This window comes from Numida meleagris, chromosome 4 (assembly GCF_002078875.1).
Source record: "Numida meleagris isolate 19003 breed g44 Domestic line chromosome 4, NumMel1.0, whole genome shotgun sequence".
NCBI lineage: Eukaryota > Metazoa > Chordata > Aves > Galliformes > Numididae > Numida > Numida meleagris.
This window is the reverse complement of record NC_034412.1, coordinates 17552045-17579769: the sequence shown is the minus strand read 5'-3', so window position 1 is coordinate 17579769 and position 27725 is coordinate 17552045. Positions and strand designations below refer to the sequence as shown.

The window sequence follows — 27725 nt, the reverse complement described above, 5'->3', positions numbered from 1 at the left end:
TTATTTCAGCCACTTGCTGTGGGCAGGGTTTCCATCCACTAGATCAGACTCAAGGCCCCATCCAACTTGACCTTGAGCAACTCTGTGGATGTGGCATCTACAGCCTCTCTGGGCTGCCAGTACCTCACCATCCCCTGAGTGAAGTCATCTCCTCCTAGCATCTAACCTATATCTCCCCTACTTTAGTTTAAAACCATTCTGCCTTGTTCTATCGCTATCAGACGGTGTAAAAAGTCATTCTTCCTCCTGTTTATAACCTCCCTTTAAGCCCTGGAGCCTCAGCGAAGTCACTGGAACGCACCGACTTTTCGGTTGTAACCTGACCTCGTCACGCGGTTGGTGCCAGCCGCGGCCCGCAGCGCTCCCCTTATAAGTAGGAACAGCAGCGGGCTGCCAACCGCAGGACACGGCGCCACGGGGGCTGGGGCGGTAAGGGCCGAGCCGCGAGTACGGTGCGGACGGGCGGGAGCATTCCGGGAGCAGCGGAGCCGCTCAGCCCGTGGCTGGGGGACCGCGGCTTCCCCCGATTTTTGCGGGGCCAGGTAGGGGCCGGGAGCCCGGGGTACGCCGGGCAGCGAGGGGATTGGGCAGCGGCCGCTTCTCCGTGCTGGAACCGGAGCGGCCCCGCCGGCACAGCAGGCGGCGTTTGTTGCATGCCTGAGCGTGTAGCTCACCGGCTCGGGCACTGAAAGTACAGCACTGTCCCTGAAGAATACAGGAGCAATACACCTCCGTATATTTTTATATATGGATATTTAGAAGGTTGATTAAAGCTAATAAATGAGCTTTGGCTTTTTTTCCCCTCAAACACTTCCTACAGTGTCAGTGAGTTAAAGCAGACAAGGATGCCTGTGGTTACACGGATGTATTTTAATCCCTAGGTTTCACCGTGTAACCGTTCTCCTGTCTCTTCTCCTTTAGTCTCCGAGGCTGTTTCCCCTCTCAGGCGGCAGCTGGTGTTTGGATTTATAAATGATCCCTAGTGTTGCATTATTCAAAGACTTCAGCAGGCATCGGGCCATGGCATGGCTGTGTTTGTTTTCCTAAAGCTCTGTGGCAATACAGTGTGCCATCAGTTCATTCCTGATCATTAGTAGTTGCAGTTTAGGACTAGTCACATCATAGTTCTAGCAGTAAACTAACTTCATGCCTTTAACCTCAGAAACGCAAATTGTAGAATTTATCTTAGGTTTGATAAGCTAATTAGCCTAATTAGCACTCATATGATCTAGAAGCATTTGTGAAAGACTTTGGGGAAGCTCAGAGGTGTCCAAGGGGTACTGAGGGCATAAGGTGACAGTCCTGTCCAAGGGGAACTGAAACTATTTGAGGTTCTGCCTTTTAAAGTACTTTAATGAGATGAATCACATTTCACTACAGTGATGATTTCTAAGGCCTTATTTTATAAAAATGCTCGAGCAACAACTGCAGCATTTGGCAGGGCAGATTGGAGCAGCTGGGGGAAGCTGCCTGCCCCATGGCTGCAGGGTACTGCTGCCCTGAGGCTGCCAGATCTCCAGAGCAGACTTCACAGCCTGATTTTTTTTTTTTCCCTGCATTGGTTTAGTGTAATGCATCGCTCTGGAAAATGCTGTAGAAGCCTCTCTATCCACCAAACATTTTTCATTTTTCTTAATACTAAGAAAGACACCAAGTAACTAGCCATTAGGCTTATTATGGAGATCTCAAAACCCGTAAGAAATGCCATAATGTGTCAGGCTAGTGGTCTGCCCAGCCCAGAGGGGTGTCTTGGGCAATGGAGAGAGGAGATAAAATTTAAGGAAGCTAACCTGGGCACATGCTTCTATTTTCTGCTGCCAGCCACAGCTGTGGCTGGATGTCATACATACAGGTATCCTCTGCACTTCTGTCTGGTTTAAATATTTTGTTGGTTTTACTGTTTCCTAGATCTAATACGGCAGTTTTGCATTCAGCTTGCCTTCATTGCTTTGTAAAAGCTCAACCATATCATCCCTCAAACCCCTCTCCAAAACAAACAATCCAGCCATTACTCTGCCTCTCTGGAGCAGTGGTAGCCTCATTCACATGATCATTTGAATTGCCCTTCTTGAGCTGAGACCAGGACTGTGCCTAGTATTCGGGGTGTGGGCTAATATGATGCCCCGTGTGATCATCTCAGTGGCCTTCTTGGTGATGCCCAGCATTTTGTTAATTTTTGCCTGCCACTAAAAAATTGGTGATACAGAGTAACTATGGCTATTAATACTTACATCAAATGTCACAAGAACTTACAAATACTTTGGGTGATAATTGTAACTATGCGTTGGGATTTTGAAAATCAGTGGTAATTAGGTATCTAATGTCTTTAGTGCTGTTCCAGAATATCACTTTTTGTTAGAAATCTCTGTACAGATGAAATATTCTCAGGAGCACACAAAGCATTTTGAATGATAACACATCACATGCATTTGTTTTGTTTGAATTCTTTGACTGTAAAAGGTGAAGCAAGTAGAAATTCTAAATTGATTGATTGTTGTCTTGCTATTAGACAATGTGAACTCCTGCACCTAGGAACCATTTACTTAAACAGCTTTATTGCCACGCAAAGTCCTCAGTATAAGAAATGTATGTAATGCTTTTCATTTTGATAGCTTAAAAATTTGATAGCTTTTTGGTCACTGCGATTTGCTGGGGAAGTAACTGCTCATACAAAGCAGAAGGAAAAATGGTGAGTATCCCAAAATAAAGCCTACCCTTTGTCTTAAGCACAAGAACACTATGCACTACTAGAGATGATATTTGGTGTGCTTTGGGTCCTTCAGATATGTGAAGGGGAAAAAAAAAAAGATGATTTTTGTCAAGGTGCTTATGCTGTTGCTCTGGTGAATCCTGCAAAAAACTTGGAGTTGGTTAGCTTTGGAGGTTTCTTTGAAGCTGATTTAGAAATGGTGGTGAAGCTTGCATTTTTTAACTAAAACTTTAATGTGGAGATTGAAAGGGATAACTTCATCTTTCTGATAATGCTGAATATGATCAAAAATCATGTATCCTATCATGTACTTTGTTAATGGTTCTTCAATGGAAGTCAAAGAAATGAAATACACCTGAGTCACTGGAATTTAACAATAATGTGATCCATCATGTGGCCCAGAAAAGCCATTTTAGAGGATTAGAGTGTAATATTAAGCTGTGAATAATATTTATAGCCACCTTGTAAAATTCTTCTTGGCTGGGGTGAGTAACTTTTTGATAAGCAAATAAAATATCACCCTATATGTTTTTCATTTTTTCTCTTACCCAGATATTTATGTTATCTTCATTATTAAAGTGGAAAGGGTGGATACACAGGTACCTGTGTCACTGCTATGGAGGACTGCTTTCAATGAAAGCGTATCCTGGGAACATAGAGACTGGACTAACTTTTGCTATAGCAAAAATCATATTTCTATATATATATATCAAAAGATCATATTTCTAAGGGTTATTTGTGTAATATGGTCTGCTGTGATTTTAGTTACCTGGTAAAATGTACTTTTTTCTCAGACTTTGAGACTGTCTTACAACCATAACATCCTTACCATCACCTTGTGTAACTCAGCTGGGCTCAGTGCAGCTACATAAATTTATATGAGATAACGATGTGACCCCATGAAAGAAAGGATATGAGCAGCTTTGAACTTGTTCAAATCTAAATTTTATATAAATTAGTCTAGATTTGCCCTCACAGGAGGACAGAACATTTTCATCCTGTGCTGAAATTCAGTTTCTTTCTGCTCTTTACAGAAATCTTACCTCAAGGGTGAGCCCGCCTCACAGTGTGCACATATCAGTTTCTTTTCCTCCAGTTTACTAATTTAACAGCTCATGAATCAGACTGCACTGCTCAGCACTCTGTTGTGCTTCTGATAATTAATCAGATATGGCTCTAATTAATGACTTTCAGCAGAATTTAACTGTGGTCATCTGTAACATCATCTATTATTGATGTATTGCAGGAATATAAGCAAAAGAACTTGCAGGAATTTTCTAATGAAAATTATAACAGCTTTTTCCATCATATAATCTTTGTTGCACTGCTTAAGAGAGGCTTCCTCATTTGAAGCTATCTGCCCTTTTATGCATAGCTGCATGGTGTGCCGTATTGTTGAAAGTTTTCTAAATTGCAGGCAGTACCATAGCAACTACCATGTAGTAAGAAGGCATCTGTTTGGCCAAGGCTCCTGGTACATGATCTCAGGGCAGAGTGTGGGCAGCCCGGAGTCAGAAGAGCTCACCAGGAGCCAGACACAGATGTTGCAGGAAATGTGAACCTGTTAAGTGTCTTCTTTCGGCCTTATTCTTTGAGTCATCCCTTTGTCACTAAAAGCAAAACCTTCAGGCTGTCTGGTCAGAGCTGTGGTTTTTCTTGTTTCCATAATTTTTGAATTTTGAAGACAGCAAAGATGACAAAAGATGTGTTATCTTTCACTGATCAGAGATACAAAAAAAGGTAGTGTCTGTCATGTCAGGAGGGAAGCCAACCTGGCAGCAGATGTATTTATAAAATGTACTCAATTTATGCAAAAATTGAATGTAGTTGTTTCTTAAAAACAGAATTGACTTCAAAAAAAAATTATTAAACTCAAAAAACTAAAATTAGTATACTAGTTCTGATTGATAAATGTGATGTTAAATGACCTGTTCCCAAGAATTCTCTTAAATGTTTCAAAATTCTCTGAAAATAGAAGATGAGGTTTTGCTGTAAAACTAGCACAGACAATTATGAAAATGTTCTACCAGTAAAAATAAAAATAAAAAACAATGCTTCTACAGCTCAATCTTATCTGTTGCTTTAACAAACTTTTTCACTAATGCATTATAAATACTTGCAGAATTCTGAAATACAGGTTTGTGGGTGGGTTGTTTTCATGTTGTTTTTTTTTCTTATGGGATTTCAGGTGCTTTGACTTTGGTTTGATGTTTTGAGGTGCATGCAGACATGGTACTAATGCAGCAAGCACTTTAGGAGCAAAGCAGACTGCTAAAACTTTGCTGGTTTTAAGCAAAGTGGCAGCAAGTCACTCTGATCACATGAAGACAGTTCAAAAACACAACATTATTATGGTGGAAGATTACAAATGTAAGCTATCTCTGCGATTGTCTGCCCCTCTTCTCAAAGTGAAGACTTGAAATTGGTTTGCCTGGTAGGAAGTACCCAATCAATATAAAAAGTTACCATTCAATTTGCTATTTCTGCTTTTGGAATATGGGACTTTGGCAGTTGCAGCAAATGAAGAATTGTGGGAGGCTTAACTCCTTAAGTCCAAACATTTAAAAATAAATAAGTAGAATTGATTAGTTCTAGCAAGAGAGAGGTATTATTTTTTTAATAATAAATTTGATTTAGTAGCAGTGCTGCCTTGTAAACTCAATAATAGAATGTTGGAAAGAAAATGATGTGAAACAAAGCACTTGCTCTTGGAAGATTTGGTAGCATTCCTCCTCCGGAGCCTGTGCTTAATCAATGTCTAAATGTTCTAGCAAAGTACACAGCTCTCTTGGATCAGACTGAAAAGTCAAGGCCTAAAATTGCATATGCATAACAATGCCTTGCTCCCTGTAATGCATAACATACATTTATTTAAAGTAGGGGCAATACCAGCACTAGAATTTGTTCAAAATAAATACTACCTCATCTTTTCTGACTTTGTTGTGTAGTTGAGGTTTGTGGTGCTTGGTAGCGATTGTTTTTTTTTTCTCTGAATTCATCTCAGTTTCTGGGTAGGTAGAGCATTTTGATGCAAGAATGATTTTAAGTACAAAAGTGATTCCTTTAGACAATTAGTCATCCTCAGAAGATTCCCGAGATGATTTTTTAATGATTATGGAGCATTTAACTTGTACATAGAAGCAATAATTTATCACACCCTAATAATATTAGGGAGAAGACACAAAGTAGACATCTACAAATCAGGTCACTTCAGTTTTGGTATGCGTGAAGCCAGGGACACCTCTGAAACACTTGAATTCTATTTCCTTTTTCACAGTTAGAGAAGTGGAAGAGCAGAGTTGAGGACCTGACTTCTGCAAGTGCTGAACAATTGTTTTTTCTGCTGACTAATAGCATCACTACATTGAAGCACTCCTAAAGTTTAGTTACCAAGGTTACTAAGAGAAGACTTGCTTTCTTGGTTGCAGCCCTCTTTGAGATGGTATGCTCTGTCCTTTCCTCCCTTCCCACATCTACAGATATAACGTGCTTTCCACGTTTCTTCTTATCAGTCAGAGGACAAGATACATATTTGACCTAATTGATATTTATTTTATCAGACTTGCAACAAAAGTGGAACAGTTGACTTATCCATGTACTTTCTCAAAAGTATTTCATATTTCAGCTAGGCTTGGGAGTTGCCGTAAGAGCAAGCACTTCCATGTTTTGTGAGGCACCACTAATGGAAGATGGTGTTATGTAGGGACAATTGCTAAGGAACAAATTCATCAGTGATTATTTATTTAACTAAGTAAAATAGTGATGTGACAGCTGGGCTGCTTTTTGCAAACACATACAGCAACTAATAGGTGCAAATCGGTTTTAGCATATTGAAATTGACACAGGCTGTTACTGCTGCTACTAAATACTGCTTTTTGGTCTGAGAGCTGTTTGGCAAGGGAAGACAACTTATCAAAGTATTCAGGACTGGCTTATTGGTTTACTTTTATGAAAACAGATAAATTCCCCTGGCACAATATGTGCACTGAAGAAATGTCTGGTCACATTTAGTAGGTGAAACAGTCACCTACTTGTTTGTGGTTTGTGTTCAGCTGATGAAATTCGTTAATGGCTGTAGGGGAACTGTTATGTCATGGCCTGAACTGATGATTGAGCACCTGGTGAAGGGGGTGGCTGGCCTAGGAAGCACAGGTGCAAACAATTTACCTGTGCTTCCCACGTGACTGGAGGTCCCATGGACCCCAGGTCAACCCCTTCCTGGGCTCGTTTTAAGGGCTAGTCTCTGGAGGGAGAGCTTTTCCTGTATGGAGATCTCTTCTTGAGAAGGAGTGGTCTATAGCCAGAGACCCTCATCACCAGTTGGGTGAGTAAACTTTTTTCCATTGTATGATTGTTAGTATTCCCAATGATACTTTGTTTGGTATTGCAGTGAACTTGGCAGAAGCAGTTTTGTTGTTTCCTAGGACTAACAATGGCAATCTGTAAAGTACATATGACTTCGACTTTAACATTTGGAGATGTTTGTAATACTAGGAATATTGAGATGTTTCTACACTTTAATGTAACTGCTACAGCATTACAGGAGATGAACCAGTTAGGAGAATGTTGTAATGTTTTGTTTTTCTTTGTTTTTTTTTCCAAGGAGCTTAGCTGAAAAATCTGTGGGTTGCCTTGTTTGTTTCTGTATTTTTGTCTGTGTATGTTCTCATTCACTTTTTGGGAGGAGGAGGGAGGTGCTTTAATTATTTTAAATCCTTAGTGAATTAATACGCTGCTTGCACTTTATTTATCCTCATGAAAGGTAATGGCAATTTTCAACAGATAAATGTTGTATTATTGCTGGGTTCTCACTGTGGAAGGCTCTAGGAAGTGTTACTGATGTGGGTTAGCTCTCTTACTGTAAATTCTAAGCATTTGCCATTTTTATGTTGGTAGGGGTCAGCTTGTCTCACCACTGAATCTGAGCTATTTCCTGAGCAATCGGTTGATTTTAGATTGTTTTCATCTGTTTTTGTATAAGATGCTTTAGGTTCACTAGTCTGTAGCAAATTGATACCTGTCTGTAGGGAGAAATCTCATCTACCTTTGGCATGAAGCATATGTTACTAGCTGTAAAGAATCCAGAAAGTATACTGGGGATTCTATTAACAAGAATATGTAGAGGAAAAGGGAAATTATATAACTTCTATTCTCCTTCTTAATAAACTGTACTTATATTTGTTTAGGGAGCTGATATCTTAAAATACAGTTGGATATGATCTTCAGAATACAGGAGTGTTCACTCCAGCTGGAATTCCTTTCCAGTCGTCCTTCTTTTCTCAATCTAGAAGATGAGAGGTACCCAGAACACTTTCTTGGGAATGCAGCTTTTCATCCTTTCCAGCTTGAGATGATCCATACCTGATGGTGTTCTAAGCCCAGCTTTACCTATTTTGAATTGGTAATTCAGGAAAGAGCAGCTGAATCTGAAAGGTTTCTTTGAAACCTTAAAAGCTGTACTGTACCTGCTGAGTAGGTTAGGATACACTACATAGGGATACTGGGAATAACAGTGTTGCTGCTTTGATTATTATTCATATTTCTATTTCCATATAAATATATTTTGGAATGCATCTTAGCTTATTTTCTGCTTGATCTTTTCCTTTTTATAAATAGGAGCTGCAATCCAACAATCAAAGGCATCTTTTTCAGGTGAGAAATAAAAAAGTGTATAGAATAAAAAGCTGCTTTAAAAGCAAACAACAAAAAAAAGATCTTTCAGTTTATAACTTTTAACATACCAAAGGAAAGCACTGCAAAGGAAGCATAAACTACACATCAGCAGAACAGGAAAGGACACTTAAATGCTCTAGTAACAACTTGTTTTTCAGTTAATCAGACATCTTTCTTCCTTGAAACAGATAAGAAAAATCATTCCTAATAAAATGATGATAGACTTACTGAATTGCTGGTACTGAATGAAGAGCACTTTGAGTTTAGTTTTAGGTTTTTTTCTGAATAAGGAACCTGTAAAGATTGTATACAGCCTTTGTGTATGAGTTTGTTAGCGTCTCAACAGGGTTAGTAAACCAAGGAAGAGGGACACAGAGCTGCGCAGTGTGCTCCCTACAGCTAATGCAATTGTGGATGATAACATGGTTGTTAACTTCTAATGGCTCTCCAGCCACTAAGTCTTCTTGCCTGTGGTATACCATCCTTAAGATGATAGGAGATACGAGAAATAAGTAAAAAAGGGGATGGGGAGTCTTAATATGTGTATTCAGTACTAGGTAATGAAATATTAGCACATATGCTTCAAATGATTTTCTCTATAAAAAATTTCTAACTGCTAACACTTCAGAAGTGGAAGTATTAAAAATTGTTGCTCTGTGCATTGAATGCTGCAAGTAGTACCGTCCTAGTCTTCGGAGTTAAATCCTGAAATGAATCCTATAAATCAACTGATAGGATTTGTAACTATGAAGCTTCAATGTGGCTTTGTTTTAACCATGAATTCTAAGTTCTAAGTTTAAAAAAAGGGAAAAAAAAAATTTAAGGGAATACAAGGACTTGGAATAGTGCTGTCAGGTATGTATGATAATTTCAAATGCAAAGAAATAAGAGAGCCCATCTAAAAATCACAAGCAGAGACATGTATGTAAGACATAACTGCCTGATATATTCTAGACCAGATGTTTAAAAAAAAAAGCAAACAAGTAGTGTGAAGCAGAGTGACTAAAACTGATTTCTACTGCTTTTGTATTGAGATAACTGAAGTTAGCTAAAATATATAAAGGTTATTTTTCAGTTCAAGCATTTCTCCCCACCCATTCTCTCTGTATTCATAGATTTTAGTGTCCCTTGTGTAACAGCTATAGCTTCTGTTCCTTATCATTGAGCCACCACTCGTCTGCCATCCAATGAAGGAACTATACAGGCAATTGCTAATAATGTACAAAGTATGTGCAGACTGGCTGCCTGCCTACCCCTGAGGAAGCCAGACCTGTAGGTTTGGGTGTTGCATGTGGGTTTTTGCCATATGCTGCACAGGTCCCAACTTACTTAAATAAAAAGTTTTCTTTTGACAGCCCTGCAGGCTTTAAAGTTATTCATAGGAGGTTGACAGAAGGACAGCATGAGGTGTTGTTTCCTGACAAAAACAGGTTAAAATAAAAAAAAATTCAAAACCTGACAGTTCTTAATAATAACTACATGAATTTCTAGAAATAGTTTCTAGCTATTTCTGTATATAGAGGAAAAAGAACTTTTTAATTATTGTTAAAGAACCTGCATTTCTGAGCTAATTTCTTTGTCTGTTGTGATGATACAGCAAACTGATCTTTTGATACTGTATGGTAACTGCTGAGTCATGGCCTGAACCACTGATTGAGCACCTGGAGGAAAGAGCCAGTCAGCCCTGGCAGCACAGGTGAAGGCAATTCACCGGTGTGACCAGAAGCCAGGCTCCACCCCTCTTAGGACTCTTTTAAGGGCTGACTGCCCCTGAAGATCTCTTCCTGGAGATCCCTCCTTGGTGGGAGCTGTTCCCTGTGAGCCCAAAATCTTCTGATCTGGGTGAGCACTCTTATTTCCCTTCCCTTGTTTCACCTTGCTATTGTGCTGGTCCTTCCATCTCTTTATAACATCTTCTCCATTCCGTAGGTCCTTCTGATTGCTACAGATATTTACCAATGTATCACGAATACATGGTTCTGAAAAGAGTGCTCCTTTTGTTTTGAGGAATGATGGGAAGATTACACTTAGTCAAGTTTGTGTTTTATGCTCTGTTTTTTTCTTTAGGGTGGAGTTTGAGTGTTTTCATGTCAATGAAGAGCAGGATACCTCTCATTCTTGTAGCCTGTGGCTCCTTTAACCCCATCACAAATATGCATATGCGTTTATTTGAGCTGGCTAGAGATCACCTGCACCGAACAGGTCAGTGAGGGGCTATTGTGAGCACATGCACATGATGTTTCACTGTGGAAAGGAAGACACTTCTAATACTTAGTATAGCTAAGCTGTACCTTTACAGTTGGCTTGATTTTAATATTCTTTATTGATGAATCAATGTAAAACTTTTGTGGCATATTCAGTACAGGAATTCTAGCACTAAATTTAAAGAAGTATGAGTGTTCGTACAAGTGAACTGTAAATTTTATCAGTAGTTTTAGTATATATGCATGGCATAGACTGAATTTCATGAAAGACAATGTTTAATAGCTTTGAAACTGGAAATAAATGTTTTTGGATTTCATTCTTATATGATATGTTGTATTTTAATATGAAGAAGTGCTACAGATGGCAGTTTTGACAACTGGGTGAAACTGGGGAAATAATGGTTAATCATTCATTATCCATCCTCTCTAAGAGAAACAACTGATCTCCTCTGCCAAAATAATTTCTTTCTGAATGAGATCAGAAAAGCTAGATGTCAGGTGACTAGAAGGTTTCAGCAACAAAGGAGAAAGGTGGGTAACACCAGGAACCAGGAATAAGAAAATCTTTGGAGGAGCACTATGCTCCAAGGTTGGTAACTTCTTTATTGATGACACTTATCTTCCTTCTGCCTGCTAAAGCATTTGCATCTGGAAGAGATTTGAAGGGAATCATAGCTTACTTGAAGCTGACAGAGATGTTCCTAGGAAGGTGGTGCAGTAAGAACCTGAGATGGGTGGTAGAAATGATGACTTGGGGACCTACTGACCTGTTTACCTTATAAGGCAAATTACATATTATAATTATATATATTGCCTTTCCCTGATATAACTATATCAGGGAGAATCCACGAGCAGGGTCTGCTGTGATAGGATGAGGAGAAACGGATTCAAACTAAAAGAGGGGAGATTTAGACTGGGTGTAAGGAGAAAACTTTCTACAGTAAGGCTGATGAGGGCACTGTAACAGGTTGCCCAGAGAGGGTGGTGGAAGCCCCATTCCTGCAGACATTCAAGGCCAGGCTGGCCCATGTTCTGATCAACCTGATCTAGCTGTAGGTGTCCCTGATCATTCCAGGGGAGTCAGACTAGATGAACTTCAAGCGTCCCTTCCATCTCTATGATAAAAATGAGTTTGGCCCTCAAATGTGAAGAGGGGTGGGATGCAGCAGAGCATCTGGTAACCCTTTCATACAGTTCTGCAGTAAAAGCAGCAGCTGTGTATTTGTCATATAGTGTGAGACTACTTTTCACAAGGAAGAATTGCATATCTCGCCCTGAGAACTGCCTCTGATTCTCTATTCTTCTGGAACGGTAAAATGATTTTGTTCATGAAGGACTAGAAACAAAGGCTTATGGGACTTGAATTTCCTTTTCGTAACTCCTTCGGGTGCCCAGGTGTGCAAAGAGGAGAAAGGCAAGACAAGACCAACTGGTAATTCTCTTTAAGCCATATGTTATAATCAAATCACTCACTTATTTCTTTACCTTGAAAGAAGGATTGACCTGAGAAATGAATTATGGTTCTGTCTGAATTGCAATTAATTCCCCAGTCTGTTCCAGGGTCTCTGTAACTAGGCTCCACCCTTTACTCACAGCAGTTTATTTAAACAAGTCTAGTGAAAGCCGTATTAAAAATAAAGTTTTGAAATGCTGAAATGAAATTTGTAACTCACATTGCAACTCAGTAACATCACTCCTCAGTTCTGTGCAGAGTATGACTTGCATTTTGACTTCTTAGTTCAGTGTGCAGGGACTTATACCAATAAGTATTCCTTACAGTAAAGAAGAGGAAAATTATATTCTGGGTTGCCTACAGTGTAATCACTTCACTTTATGAATGTTTAGCCCATTGCGTATGCAAAGCGAGAATCCTTGATCATCTTACGGAGCTTTACCTATCTCAAGCTGAGGCAGCTTTATTTGAAGTAACTAAAAATGTTTATATGTGCATATATATATATACACACATATAAACATTTTTACTGAGTTACTGAGTTGCAATGTGAGTTACAAATTTCATTTCAGCATTTCAAAACTTTATTTTTAATACGGCTTTCACTAGACTTGTTTAAATAAACTGCTGTGAGTAAAGGGTGGAGCCTACTTAGAGACCCTGGGATGAAGAGGAGAAACTGGAGCTTGTTTGCTGAGCAGGAGCACTAGTTGCAGGCTGGGGGCTGACTGGGCCTGGAAGACAGTAGTTATGTATCTCTAGAGCCGAGCTGACTGGTTGAAGTGAGGTAGTGATCTGCCATGTTTGTACTGATACCCTTCAGTCACAGCAATGCCCATTTGAAGCCAACATACTTGAGGAATGCCTGAAAAAGTAGCTAGCTGAGTGTGAGATCAACTACTGTGAGGGGGTGATGCCCCAGCCTTGATAACATTACCTGCTGCTGGTGCTTCTTCAGTACTTCTGCTCAGCTGCTAGTCAAGCAGGATTGATGAGCTATGCAATATCTTGGCTGGAGTTCACAGTCAAGTTTTCCTGTTATGAATGACATGACTACCCTAATGTGCATCCTGACTGACATCTCCAGTAATTCCGCCTGCCAGCTTTTGCCAATCATTTCAGTTTCAGATGCTGTCTAATCTTATTTTTCATACATTCTTACTATAAGTAGGATACTTCGTTGGGTTTTTGATACTTTAAGCAGCATCAGCAATTTCATTGCTGGATGTCAAGTAATTCATTTTTTGTTAATACCAGTAAACAAATCTTCTAATGCCACTTTCTAAATACAACAGACACATCTAAATGTAACTGAATATCTTTAATGTTTTTCTTTATCTGAATTTTGTCCCTAGTCATATCAATTTGACTCTTCACACATCCTCACGCATGGCTAGACTTTTCTGAGATTCAATCCTTTGTTTTATAATTTTCTTGAAACTTACACTGACTGTGCTAAATACCTTTTCAGACTGTTAACACCTAATGTAAGATGCCTTTTTCTTTGACTGTATCTCTCATATTTGACCAAATGTCCAAAGTACTGAAATCAACCTGTGTAAGATGTTTTTAGAACCTTGTTTGCCAAGTACTGCCAGTGGAGGGCACTTACATGACCAAGTTTCCAGATGAGACCAAAAAGGATGCAGGCCAAAGGAGAGAAAGGAAAGAGAAGATGGATGTTTCTGGCTCTGACAACAGAGGTGCAAGGGAGAGGTGAAGGAAAATGATTTACTATCTCATGAAAATGTGAGGCTGATGTGAGATGTTGGTTGTCAGGTGCAGTTCTGGGCAGAACAACTGAGAAATCTGAGCAGTGATTAGTTACTAATCAGAAATTCAGAAGCTTCTGCTGTTCAAGGGCTGCATCTTATAAAAAGGGACTGATAAGAAGGGGATGAGGTCAGATTGTAACAGCAGCAAGTCAAAGTCTGCATTCCTGCTGTTTTCCTGCAACAATTCTGATAACCGGAATTTTAAAACAACACAAAAAAGGCTTTGATCCTACTGTTTGGGTGGTGTGTGTAACAACACAGATATGATTGGAACAGGATCAGATTTGCAGTAATTACTTATTGCACACGCAGTAGATATTAACAGACATTAGCTAGAATTCATTGCACTTGAATTAAAAGGAAACAAATCTTTGATTTTTGTTTTCATTACAAGGCTTACAGCAATTGGTTGCTTAAATAGAGTGGCAGGTACTTGTTTAACTGTGCTAGGCTCTGTCCTGGAAGGCTGTATGGAGAGATGTATTTATGGCCTAGGGCATAGAAGGAATTAAAGCTATTTTTGCACTTTGCAGGGGTGCAAATCAAAGCAACCAAAGGATAAATTTAAGACATTTCAAGATATACCACATCTCTAAAGATGACATTTTTATTATATAAAACTCAGTTTTCCTAGTCCTTGTTGATACATATAGTTTAGCTCATAATCTTTTCCTGAATTTAAGAAGTGCTTTTATAAGTGTTCTTCTGTTCCACAAGTTTTGGTGTCTTACTCTAAAACACAGTGGAATAAAAGGTGGGCATCCCCTGTTTGCAGTGATATTCAGGTTATGCTCTACATCTGGGGTTGGTGTCCTAGTATTCTCTGGGGAAAAAAAAAAAAAAATTGCTTCCCAGTGATATTACATGGCAAAAGGCAGAATGGATGGAAGATTTCAGGCTAGGGTGCCCTCTGGGCAGAGGATCATTAATCACTCATTAGCATTCATGGTATTAGCTTTTGTCTTCCTTCCTGGAGGAAACAGTCATTTGCAAAGCTGTCTATAGACTGCCATTCCTTTTTCGTTTTTGTCCAAATCCAGTGAACTCTGAAAGAAGTGGTATTTTGAGGTCTTGATATGAAATGTTTCATCTAGACATGATGCGTGGAGATCATACAGCATTTGTTTAGGACTGATCATTGTACATCCCCAGGAACTCTTCTCCAGTGGAGGAGTAACTGAAGTCTCAGTGTATTTGAGAGTGGCTGTCCAAGTGTGGGATGAATCTGTATCTTTAGGCCCTGCTGTTCATGCAGCCAGGTGGATATGATATATGTTTGTCTAGGTACTCATGTGGCCTCATGTGACTCATCTGTCACTACAACCTTTGCACACCTCATCTATTCCAGTGAATGCATCTTTAAGCACTTTGAAGTGGTGAAGGTAAAGCCATCCATCCTATGAAGAGCTGGATGTCACAAAAAGATTATTGTTCTGATGTATTTGTTGTTTACTTTTGATTTTCAATGCAATGACAGCTAAATTGCTTACCTCCTTTGATTTTCCTTCTGTTGAATTCTCACAGAGGGTTACTGAACATAAAGTCTTGACTATTTTCTTCTTTTTTTAATGCTTGGCAATATCTACATATATATGAAGGGAAGGTAAGCAGGATTATATCATTTTAACGTTTTATCTGTAAACAGCTTTGACAAAGTCATATTTGGGGTTTCTTGTATCTAGTTATTTTGTGCTTTCTTTTCATTTTCCCATGCTATATGGCATAAGAACAAAGATGTTAGACATCCCCCACACCCCAGTTAATTATAATCTATAAATAAGGCTAATATTTTGATTTTAATGGAACAATTAGAAAGCTTTTTATTGTGTTTTCCTAACATTAATAGTCTGAGAGTTCTGGGAGCATAATTGCTATCTCTAGTGATTTCAAGGGAAACCATTACTATTACCTTGATACAGAATTGTATTTTGTGATTTTAATGTATGTGTACTCAAAAAAAAAAAAAAGAAATTAAATAATCCTATTAATCATATTTTGAAATGCAAATGTCTGGTTTTTTTGCTAAAGTAATGTAAGCTTTACGCTATTGTTGCATCTTAGATGCCTTCAATGTGAGACTAATTATTTTCAACACTTCTGATAAGTTTTTACATCACTGCTGCATTTTGAAATAGCTGCCATTTTTGTCATCAAGCAGGCCTTACTTAATCAGTGATTTGCTTTATGTATTAATTTGTGTAAATACTGTGATAAAATTGAGACTGCTTATCAGGCTCATTTATTCTTAGATATGTGGGTAATGTAGGCTTAATGAAGCAGAGAAAATGCTAATTTCCTAGGCAAACCTTCAAAACCCTGGACCAAAAATGTGCAGTTGTGTCATGCAATTGTTTGTATTACTTCTGAACATCAGTCTCCATTGATCTCTTAACGAACTTGCTGGACCCACTTCCTAGTGAAAACTGGGAGTGGTTAACCTCAGTCCAAGGGAATTTACAGTACAAATAATCATGCTGTTAACATCATAAAAGCCGTTCTAAACTATCTTTCTCAACATGACCTGGTAAAAAATGGAATTGGGTAGGATGACTCAGGATATTCTGCCAGGTGAGGCATTTTTAAGTTGGTTGAACCTGAATGTGTGGTTTTTCTGAGCTTGTCTGCTTCATGCAGCTGCTCAATTTTCCAGGCATACCTACATTGATCTGTGACCAAGAGTGTTGGTTCTTCCACCCACTCAGGTTGAATCCTGCCTTTCACACTGGTGGACCACACCAATCAGATGTCAGTCTTGTGTTCAGTGCTGTTAAGGAAACTGGGGCAGTCTCCAGGGGGAAAAAAGAAAAGCCAAGGGATTTTGGTTTGGCTCATGCTTAGATAAGTAATGAGTCAAAATCTGTCAGCTTAAGAATTTTTTTTAGGCTGAGATCCATATGGTCTTTAAGATCTATGTATGCAGGAACTGAAAATGTGCGTATTTCTAGGCTTTGAGTTGTTTAAACAATGTCATAGAAGCTAACAGCAAGTCTGTACTTTTCCTATTATAAAGTGTAAACTGAATGATAAGGAGTTTCATTGTAGCGTAGAGATGAGATTGGCAATAGTCCATAATAATTTTATGTAAACCTACATCAGCGAAATTTGTGAAGTTTTGCAGTTTTAACAGGGGTATTAAAATAAATGAATCATCTGCTGCTTTCAGTCATATGAAAGCATAAAATCTTACATACAGTAAAGTTAGCATTAATTACTTGTAACTATTATATGTTGGTACTGCCTGTTTACAGAGATGTGCTGTAACTCTAAAGTCTTATCTAGAAGGCTTTACTTGGGAGAGTTAACTTCGTGTAACTAATGAGGATTGGACTAATTCTTAGCTGTAGAAATGCAAGAGGCAAGTTTTGCAGGCAGTGTGCAGCAGAGTGAAGTTTACAGAAGCTGTTTATGCTAAAACAGTGCTGCCTAAAGGCAGTGTTTTGGAAGAGGAATAAGATAAAACAATGCTCGAATACATTCCTGTTGCAAACTGCTCTGGAGGTGACAAAAGAGAGAACGAGTGATGGGGTAGGTTAACACCATAAGACCGCAGAGCTTCCTAGCCTATCATGGATTTTTGTATGATGCTGAGAGGAAGATAGGTAATGACAAAGTTTCATAGTCCATTTTCAAAAAATGTTTACCCATATCCATTTAGTAGGGAAACTCTAGCCATGTAAAACCCCTTTAAAAGAAAAAAGAAAAATTCTAATAGAGTAAAACCGTGTATGGGAAACAGTTCACTTAAATCCAATAATAAAAAACCAAGAGTCCGTTAAAGCTTAGAAGAAAAACAAACATGTACAGAATAATTATCCGAAGTCTTCAAGTGTTTCTGCTTTAAACTGTCAGCAAAACATGCGTATATGAAGACATCTAGACCCCAAATGACTAAGGTTCTTGAACCCTAGAAGAAACAAATTGTTCTCATCTAGTCTATCTGTAGTTAACTGTATTTTGATTAATGTGTAGCTTTAAAAATAGGTTTTAATATTTAAACATCCAAACAGGCAATAAAACAGATTTCCCAGTGACAATTGATAGCATTCAAAAGAAGTATAATGTGAAGGTAATTCTGACTCAAGGAAAGTTTGAAACTGCCTGTAATAATTAATGGGGCAAGCAAGTAATAGCAGTAGAAGGTGGCAGTACTTCATGATTTTCTTTGTGTGCCCGCCAAGATTCAAGCACATTTGAGCATTTAAAGTCTAGAATTACAGAAGAGGACACAAGTTACTTGGAGTCAGTAATTTTGAGCTACGCTCTTGCATTTTTAGATTGTAGATTCTCATCTCTGTTGTGCTTGTATAGTGCTGGGTTTTCAATCACCTTGAACTGTTACTGTCTTTGATTTTCAGTATCTGAACTGTTAGAAATCTTCCTTTTTTCCTCATTCAGTTGGTTTCATTTCTAACATAGAACAAGCTGATATGGCATCAGAGGCTCTCATTCCATCCAATTTATCCAGTTGTAGGCCAAACTTCAGACTGAAATGTTCACAACCCTTAAGGATGTGGCAGAGTTGCACTCATTAGCTAGCATGACCACAGAATCTTAATTTTTACATTTAATACATGTTTGAAATATAATGGAACAGTTTATATCTGTAGAAACTGACCAGTGAGGAACAGAAATGTAGAAGATAAAGTTCTATAAGAAAAATACCCTAATGGTGGTACTGTGTTTTCCTTTCTAAACTGGAATTTATTATAGCCTTGTATCTTATCAGTGTATCAGAATAATTGTTATTTGTATGTCAAGAGGAAATGTTTCCAGGTTCAGGTCAAGAGATCGATTTAATCATATACACATCTTTGCATGTTCCTGGGAAATCTTACCTTACTCTATTGACCATTTTACCTATGCTGAAAATGATTTTAAAACAGAGGATGAGTTACGCTGTCATTTTCCTAGTAGACAGCACTGTAAATCCTATTGAAATTTAACGTTCTTTAATTTCAACTCCCCTCTTTTGAAAATTGTATCCCTATTTTAGAAAAATAAAATTGTAATTTTTAATATAGAAATAATAAATTATGATGCCCTAATATCAAAAACTATGAGTCCAGGGCAATCATTTTCATTATGGAGCACTAGAGGAAACTTGCTGCATTGTGTGAGTTTGTCATGGTTTTGTGATTTTCGGTTATTGGTATTCCACATCATAACATCATGTAGTGGATATACCTAGTTCTCAGAAGAGAAGGACTACTACAGTCCCCACGGTACTTTGCTCCTTTGTTACCATTTTCCAGCCGGAGGGAAAAGATAGAAGCTCGCAGTATAAAAACTTGCAGATCACGAGACCTCGTCCCTTTTTTCTGCCGTCTTTCGTCTTGGCAGCACCTCGCTCTCCAGCCATCTTATCGTCGGTAGTAGAGTAAGGCCTACCTTGATTTTGGGACATTCTCTCTCTCTGTATTGGATTTATCAGCTTAAATTGTAATTATATTGTATTATAGTGTGTTGTTTTGCATTCCGATATCGTATTTAGTAAATTAGTTTGTTTCTCCTCAGATTGTTGCCGCTGTTCTTTGCTCTCAGGGCCATCTCCCTACCCTTTTCCCCTTTCCCCTTTTCCCGGGGCATGGGCCCTTGGGTCCCCCGTCCCCTTTGTCACGGAATCAGGCCTAACGCCCGTAAACCGTTGACAGAGTTTTTGTTGAAACAACAGAATTAAAAAAAAGATACTTTAGTATCATATCTATGGTAGTTATTTAAAATGCATGTGTTATGCTAGAAATTTTCCGTTTTGTTTCTGTTTATTTGAAACACTTCTTCCCTTTTCCCAGTTTGAGGGATGCAACTCATATCAGTACTTTATTTCTCTGATTTATTAAAATAAGAGTTATATTTTTCTAGTTTTGCTTCCTGACAGAAACCCAGAAATGCAAATTGTAACAAAAAGAGCTTGTATGAACATCTACATTAGAATAATGGGAAAATATGCCTACATTTTCAAATTTAATTAACACTGTGAGACAAAAGGGGTGTTTAAAGTCAGCTCAGCTGATGTTTGGACTATAAATTTCTATGTAATTTTAGCTCCCATTAGCCCACCTTTGTTTTTGAATCATCTTATTTGTCTGACTTGCATTAATTACAGTCACAGTATGCTGTAATTCTTGCTTTACCACAATGAAAAGGCACAATGATTTTGATAAATAACAAGCAGCAGGCCCTTAACAAAGCATTGGTCACTTAAGTCATCCATTATTCTGGCTGTCTAAAAGCTGTACTGATAAAATTATTGGAATATGAAATTTAATTCTACTGAGCAATTTGGGTAGTTTGCAACATAAATTATAAATGTCTCTGTTTGCTTGAAAATTGCATGTTTACCTCTCCTTTTTGTGTCTAATAGGATAAATATATTGATAGTACTTCTGAGCAGTTCAGAGGAACAGGAAGGTTATTTTTCAATTCTTTTAAATTGCTGTTTTTTTATTAAAAATATTACTTAGATCAGGTTTTTCATGGCTTCCCGTAACTTTGAAGTTAACTGTGCTTTTAGGAAGAGGTTAAACTAGATGAGCTCTTGATATTCTATCTGCCCAAAATGTTCAAAATTCTATGAATATGATTATCTTTTTTCTTCTGAAAGGAAGATACCAAGTGATTGAAGGCATAATGTCTCCTGTCAGTGATGACTACAGAAAGAAAGGCTTGGTTTCAGCAAGACATCGGATAGCAATGGCCAAACTAGCACTGGAGACATCTGACTGGATTCGAGTTGATCCATGGGAGACTGAGCAGGAGTCATGGACAGAGACAGTAAAAGTGTTAAGGTAGTTAAACTGGTTTTTGTTTCTTTATGAAGTTCCTGACTGTCAGAAATCTGTCAGGCTGTCAGATCAATGCACAGAACTTGCTCATATAAAACATCCAAGCAAAGCAGAACATATCTGTTTATGGTATCACCTCTTAAGAGGCAAAGTATTAGATCCTTGGCAGTGAAAAATTCATGTTGCTTTCCTTCAGAAAGGATGTCTTAATCACTATTTCCCCATTTTGAGTCTTTAATTTCCCAGTGCAAAGCAGATATGCTTTCCCCAGAGGGTTCAGCATGCAGAGCACTTGGCTCTCATGTTACTTCTGTAGTTGTTAAGTCTCTAACCAGGTAATAGAGAGATCTTAATCCAAAATTAAGGAAGTTTACAAACAGATCTATTCTTCAGATAGCTAATTCTAGATTAGCTGTCTTGGCAATATTATGCCTACAGGTTTATCTGTTCACACTTGATTAAAAAATTCTCTTATCAGCTCTAATGGCATGTTAAACCCAAACCCATAATTGCTCTTCAAAATAACTGAGTTTGCTGTTACTGTGCTAGAAGGAGGAAAAAAAAGAAAAAAAAATTCATCTGAAACCTGCCTTGAAATGTACTTTTTTTTTTCCCGTAAGCTTTTCCTTGATAAGAAATGCATTACAGGGCAAGGTATAAAAACAAACTTCTTTTGCTGACCACCTTCTGGAAACACATGCACTACAAAAGTCTACAGGTGCTGTGAAAGTGAAAGACTTTGAGAAAGTGTTCTTCAAGAAAGCAAGTGTGCTGTAAGAAGTATTAATTAGTTCACATTCCTGCCCACATCTTCTAGCTTACTTTCTAACTGGAAACAGTGAAAACAGTTAGAACTTAATGCTGAACTCTGTCCCTGGAATAGGGAAGCAGTAGCTTGATGAAATGGCACAGGTAAGTGCATTGTAACTGTCACACTTGAATATTTTCTCAAAATGTCTCCTCTTTTCAGTATTTTGAATTGTACACTTCAGTAGAAGTTTGTGTCCTGAAAGGCAGTCATGAATGGCCTTTTCCTACAGTACTACTTCTGAGTGTGATGAAATTGTCACATACCATCAAGATCTTTGGACTTTGCAGAGGCTAACAAATAGTTTTGACATGGAAGAGTTTTAAGCACCAGAGCTAATATCCCACTTGTGGCAGTGTCATTAGTTGCCTGTTACTTAAGTGAATATGAAAATTTTGGAGATTATCCAAAGGCTGTTTTTTTCTTAAAAGAAGAAAAGGCAGCATGATAGAGCTATTTCCTCACTAGTTGCTGTGCCTGAATATTCTTCCTAGGCAAGAAAACAGTATCTTCCACACCCAAACAACTACATTAATTCCTCTTGTAATGTAAACTTAATTGCAGTACAGATAGACATTTTTTTATTCCAAATTAATTCAGATGTCAGAAAGTGCTTGATAAACTGACAGATTGGCTTGTCCTTTTTGATGTCTCTTTCAAATAACATAATCCTCCCCACCTCAGCATTTGAAATGCCTGCTGAACAGACCTTTTGGCAGTTACGATTTTTGCACTGCTTGTGCTGTAAGTCCTGCAGTGAGTTCTTTGCCAAAAACTCTTCATTTTGAATCAAGGCCCAAGAATGTCAATCCATGATATGAAGATAGTGTACTTGACTATACATAGCATCAGCCTGTTTACAAGAAGGCAGGATTAAAAATAGAAATGTAGGAAGGCACAGGCCAAGCTACTGCTACCTACTCTCTCCTGCCATATGTCCCACGCTCCTTGTCTATGCAGTTCCCTTAACCAATGGCTGAGCAACAAAAATGACTAGACAATTATGCAGCCAGGCTAGCTGCATATTCTTGGCATTCAGGCAAATGGTTACAATGACTCCAAGTATCTGTGTGATTTGAAGAGTGTACTTTAAGTCACTAAACTATAAATTCATTCCTTAGGCCAGACATTCAAGAGGTTATGTATGGGTCTGTACGCATTCTGAATTCACCCATAGCTTTACCCTGTAGCCCACAATCTTTGCTGTGATACAGCTGTGTAAGACCTCACAGTCACTTTGCATGTGTAAGTACTAGGCAGGCATGTGACGCTGGCGCAAATACTTGGCTGTGCGGATTAATATGGGCATTACATAAGCATGGGTTATGATGGTGCAAGCCAGGGCCTGTTTTACACAGGCAAAGCTATGCTGATTTGAAGGAAGAGAGTGAAGATGTATGGATGTAAAACTGGTGCTTGCCCTGAGAATCTAAGGGGCCACTGCCATGAGGTGATACTACTTGTACACAGAGGGACACCAAGGATTTTGAGCAGCGAAAAAGTAATTGAAACTTGGGAAAACTGATGAAAGGATCCTTGCATGTCCTCATGAGCCTGAATTCAGTGAAATAAGAAGCATGCTAGGTGTGCAAAAACTTATGAGAGAACTGTACAATTTGAGTTTCTTTGAGTTGTGATTAATTAAAAGGAAAAGCATAAGATGGAAACTCAGGAAACGTATTTTTGTGGAGAAGAGGATGAAAGATTACAAGTGTTTCTGAACACTTTTAAAGAGCATGCGTTACAGAATCATCATTGTATCTGAGGAGTTGTATTTAATCAATGAATTAAATGTATTGATTTGAATGTGATTTAGTGTGTCTTTAAGCAAAAACCTACACAATGTTTTAAATTACATGTTGCTATAAAAAATTTCAATAGTGGTAGAATTTCAAAAACAAATTGAAAACCAAAATGTCATTATATGGATTGTGCAAAATTTAACTACATTTCTACTAATCTCATGGTAGAATGAATATAGTGATTTTTTTAACAAATTGTATTCAAATCCAAAGTGCATAAAAGCAGACTGTGTTCTTGAATCTGAAAGTGCCAGGTAATCGCTTTGTGCATCACTGAGAGGATTATCTCACACAGAAGCCTTTATTTTAAATGCAGGCACCATTACAATGAGTCAGTCAGACTGCTCCAGTCCAAGAAGGAATTCATGAAAAACAAACAGCCCACAGAAAGATCTACAGAGAATTCCCTTTCCTCCCAGCACTCAGGTCGGTTTGTAAGCCTAAGCACAATTTTGTTTAGCATTAAAAACAATGTAACTTTATCAAACTAGACTGAATGATGAAATTGAACACAGTAGCTGGGAAGTTTTGATGGTTGGGGTGGTTTGAGTTACCTGCCAAGAACAAGCCATGCCAAATGCCAGCATGACTGCTGGTGTAGTTACTTTGTAGTAAATTCCACACAATGAGATTTCCACAATAAAGAGATTTTTGGGGGGTTTTATTACTTTTCGGTTTTATAAGCATCACTTTAGCTGTGTCAGAGATGTATGCTGTGACCCTGATGTTTTGCAGTATAGAGTATATTAATAGCAAACATAAAGAAAAAGGGATTATTTATAATTGTAATTGTTATACAATGTATTAAGTATATGGCTGCAACACCAGTGATGCTAACACACTGATTTTTTAAATTTGTTCTGATTTCTTTTTTGGTTTCTACATTTCTAGATAAAAAAGCTTCACTAGCATTAGAAGTATGACAGATTCTGGAAAGCCAGCTTTGGCTTTCCTATTTTCTCTGGTTCCCTAACTTCCTAGAGTACTAGAGGATCTCTGATATTTTACGCTTTTTCTTTGGTGTTGTAACACTTGGATGTAAATAACCTATTTACGTTATTTGTGGTTACACTAAAGTTTCCAAAGTATGGGCTACTGTAGCATTAGAGTTGGTAGAGAGAAAAAGTCGCTGGTATTTAGGTGGTGGCTGAATCTTGCCTGATGGACTTAATTATTGTTGACAAGTGGTAAGTCATTTTTCTTATTACCACATTGAGGAAAATCAGTGTAAAAGTAGGTAAGACTATTTTGATTCTCCACTATGTAAAATTTCTCTTCTGGGTATTATTTTCTTTAGCTTTTCAAGTTTTGTAGCATTTTCTGTTAAAAAACAACAACAAAAAAAAAGACGCACAAAAAAAGTTCAAACTAGTCTTTCTTTCCTGATAAATTTCTTGGATCAATCAGTCATCAGCACGGGTATTTTTTTTTTTAAGTAAAAAACAAAAGGTACAGTAAAAGCTGGGTGAAAAGAAGGACTGGCAAGAAATATATCTTCCTGCCTAGCACACAGTGCCTGGATTTTTTTTTCTATTTGTATTCTACCTGACAGCTATTTCCAAAGAACAATCTGTTAGTGTGAACAGAAAGAAGTCCAGCAACCTGCTGCTACTTTCCTTTTCTGTCTTCAGCACTTTGTCAGACTGAGCCACAGTACAGGCTTGGTTATATTAAACACACTTACCACTGAGAAGGAACGGAACAGATTTTCTCCACTTCCTCTGGTTGCGTGTAATGAGGTGGGAGCACAGGGAAAGATCAAGTGCTACTGAAAACTCCAGAACAGAATATAGTTTCTCCTCTTTCTCAAAAAATGTGTTGATTGGCACAGACTTTCTAATGGCAGGCAACTGTCATACAGTTCCCCCCACCACAAAAATTTATCTACAAAACTATGTGAGGAATCAGTGGAATTGGTTGAATCAGGCTTTGCAGGGATGCTCTTCCATAAAAAATGAAGCTTTTGCAAAGACAAGGTTAAATTTAATGGTGAAAAATTCCATAACACACTATTTTTCTACTAAATGTATGCTTATTGAACTGCGAGATTCCTTTTTATGGTACTGACTCATGATTTTTTTCTACATACAAAAAAAATCAGGTTATTTTAGTATATATTGCAAATAAAAAGGTTTAGTAAGGACATGCATAGACAATTTATTGTAGCTTTTCAAATTTAGAACAACTTACTGATGCTATCCATTCCAAACAAAAATGAAAAAAAGAGTGCTGAATCTTTTTTTAAGTTTTTCAGTATCCAAGCTCTAAACATCAGAAACAGACAAAACTAGCTGCTTCTGGTTATTGTTATGTGCTGTGATGCCTACAGTACCCTGGAAAAGTCTATGGAGAGCTCAGACTTCTTCACCTCTGTTCTGAAAATTTTGTTACAGGAGCACAAAATGTGGATAGCCTTACTGAAGAAATTAGGTGTCCATATCTTCATTTGAGTGTTCAACATTTTATTTTTCTTCAAGAGTAGCATACCAACTAGTGTAAAAAAATTGGCTAAGCAATTCAGATGAAACCACTGTATTACAATTTGCTTTGAAAGGACTTCCAGGTATATATCTAATGTTCATTAAAAGCTCCTCTTAGTTCCTTATATGTTGCTCTGGTAGGATTTGCCATCCCTCCATGATTCACAAAGTATAGTTTTGCAAGCAATATTTCTTTTCCTACTTACAAGAGATGGTTAACTGTCTTCCTTTCATTCAATATTGATTTCCCTGCACCTCAAGTCTTAGTTGCCTTACGTGGCCAGCTTTGTTGTCACCTTTCAAATGATTTTCTCTGGTGCAATCCAACAGCAGTTGTCTTTCATTAGACCTTGCTCATTCTTAAATTCAGATACTTTGAATTTTTTCTACTTTAGCTGGCCCTCTCCCTTTTCCTTGTAAAACACTGCCCACCATTCTTGACTGAGCTATGTGATCAAAAAATAGCAAAAATTTCCTTGATTCAGACATGCCATATCCTGAAACTAAGGCTATCGTACTTATCCAAAAATATGATGAGCTGCTATTTGGTTTTTGCACCCAGATAGTGGAAGCTGCAAATCATTACTTAGTGAAGGGCCCTTAAAGGGCCAAAGACACATTCCTTTTATTGGCACAGCTGTGGAAATACGTAGAGATAGATTTGTAAGATTGGTCATCTTTTTGTAAAGCCTACAATCTCTTAATTTAGCTTCTAGTTTATATAAGACTTTTCCTTTTGAATTTATGCATTGGATTGAATCCGCTGTTGTACAAATCCTATCAGTTTCTGATCATTCATCAGCTATTGGAAGTATGAAGGACATTATTTTGGAGTTTCATCCCCTTGTTGCCTGGTCTTTATGCTAAAATCATTCTCATCTTTGTTTGCTCCTTGCCCTTTTTAGATTGCTTGAGTAGAGGAATCATTTCCCCTTTAATACAGCTTTGAGTGAAGATGAAGTAGGTATGGTAATTAATTGTGACCGGACACACAAAACCCAAGCTAAATTATTCTTGCAACCTTTTGAAAGAAAATTGGAGTAAAAGATAAATATTTGATGTGATTAAAACAACTGTAAGTATAATCTTCCTAAAAAATGGAGCAAGTATAGAAGTCTTATTTCTTCTTGTTTTTCTAGTTCTACCAGAACTAAAGCTGCTCTGTGGGGCTGATTTTCTACAGACATTTCAGACTCCTAATCTCTGGAAGAAAGAACACATCCAAGAAATCGTAGAAAAGTTTGGTTTGGTCTGTATAAGCCGTGCTGGCTCTCATCCTGCTCAGTCTATCAATGAATCAGAACTTCTAACTAAATTTCAGCACAATATCTTTCTAGTTAAAGAATGGATTCAGAATGAAATCAGTTCAACGCAGATACGCTATGCTTTGTGCAGAGGATTAAGTGTGAAATATCTCATACCAGATTCTGTCATAGCCTACATTGCTTACCATAATATCTACACAGAAGAAAGTGAACGGAAGAATGAAGGTGACTTGCTTCAGCCTCTGAAGTTGCATAACACAACAGTAAGCCTGCTAAATGACAGATGCCCATAGTATGTGAAATGGACAGATATGGCCTTTGTTCACAAGAAGCTCTTGAAAGATATTTCTTCTTGATAAGGGGAAAATACATCTGCCCAAAATGTCTTGAATTCATGACATGTTATAATTTGTGTGTGCAGTAGCGCTTTATAAAATCAGTACAATCAACTGAATACCATAAAAACAGAAGTAGTAAAGTTTTAGCAATAAGTAATAATCTCCAGTAATACTTAAAGAACTATGTTTGACCTTTCCTGATATGAAATTCCTTAATCCTTTGGGCAGTTTAAGGATGAAGATGTCTTACTGTTCTGAAGCAGCAAATTGAAATGAACAATAACTTCCCTATTATTTCTAAAAAGAAACACTCCTAAATGTTGACTTCTTATGACCCCAAATAAATTTTGCTTCTAAAGGGTAAAGGTAAGCTACAAGTGCATTTTTTGTCAGTTTGGAGAAGAAATGGAAATAAAGCAAGTGCTTAAAAGTTCA

The 27725-nt window shown here is 37.9% G+C and overlaps 1 protein-coding gene across 6 annotated transcripts; it reads left to right on the top strand.

Moving 5' to 3' along the window:
• Positions 21-27725, top strand: NMNAT3 (nicotinamide nucleotide adenylyltransferase 3). Of its 6 annotated transcripts, none has more exons than XM_021396527.1 (5): positions 21-429; positions 10451-10585; positions 20417-20600; positions 23524-23633; positions 26827-27725. In XM_021396527.1, exons 2-5 carry the CDS (start codon positions 10471-10473, stop codon positions 27243-27245), a joined length of 828 nt encoding a protein of 275 aa, XP_021252202.1. In that variant the 5' UTR covers positions 21-429; positions 10451-10470; the 3' UTR covers positions 27246-27725. The 6 variants fall into 6 exon arrangements, with proteins under 6 accessions (XP_021252202.1, XP_021252205.1, XP_021252204.1 ...); XM_021396528.1 differs by lacking the exon at positions 21-429 and adding an exon at positions 10186-10225; XM_021396530.1 differs by lacking the exon at positions 10451-10585 and having other exon boundaries at positions 23-429; positions 20421-20600.

Excerpts from the sequence above, each read along its gene's own strand:
- NMNAT3 (XM_021396527.1), top strand. The coding sequence starts at position 10,471 with ATGTCAATGAAGAGCAGGATACCTCTCATTCTTGTAGCCTGTGGCTCC. Across the intron at positions 10,586-20,416 it reads AGATCACCTGCACCGAACAG|GAAGATACCAAGTGATTGAA; the intron begins GTCAGTGAGGGG and ends TTCTTCTGAAAG. Across the intron at positions 20,601-23,523 it reads GAGACAGTAAAAGTGTTAAG|GCACCATTACAATGAGTCAG; the intron begins GTAGTTAAACTG and ends TTTTAAATGCAG.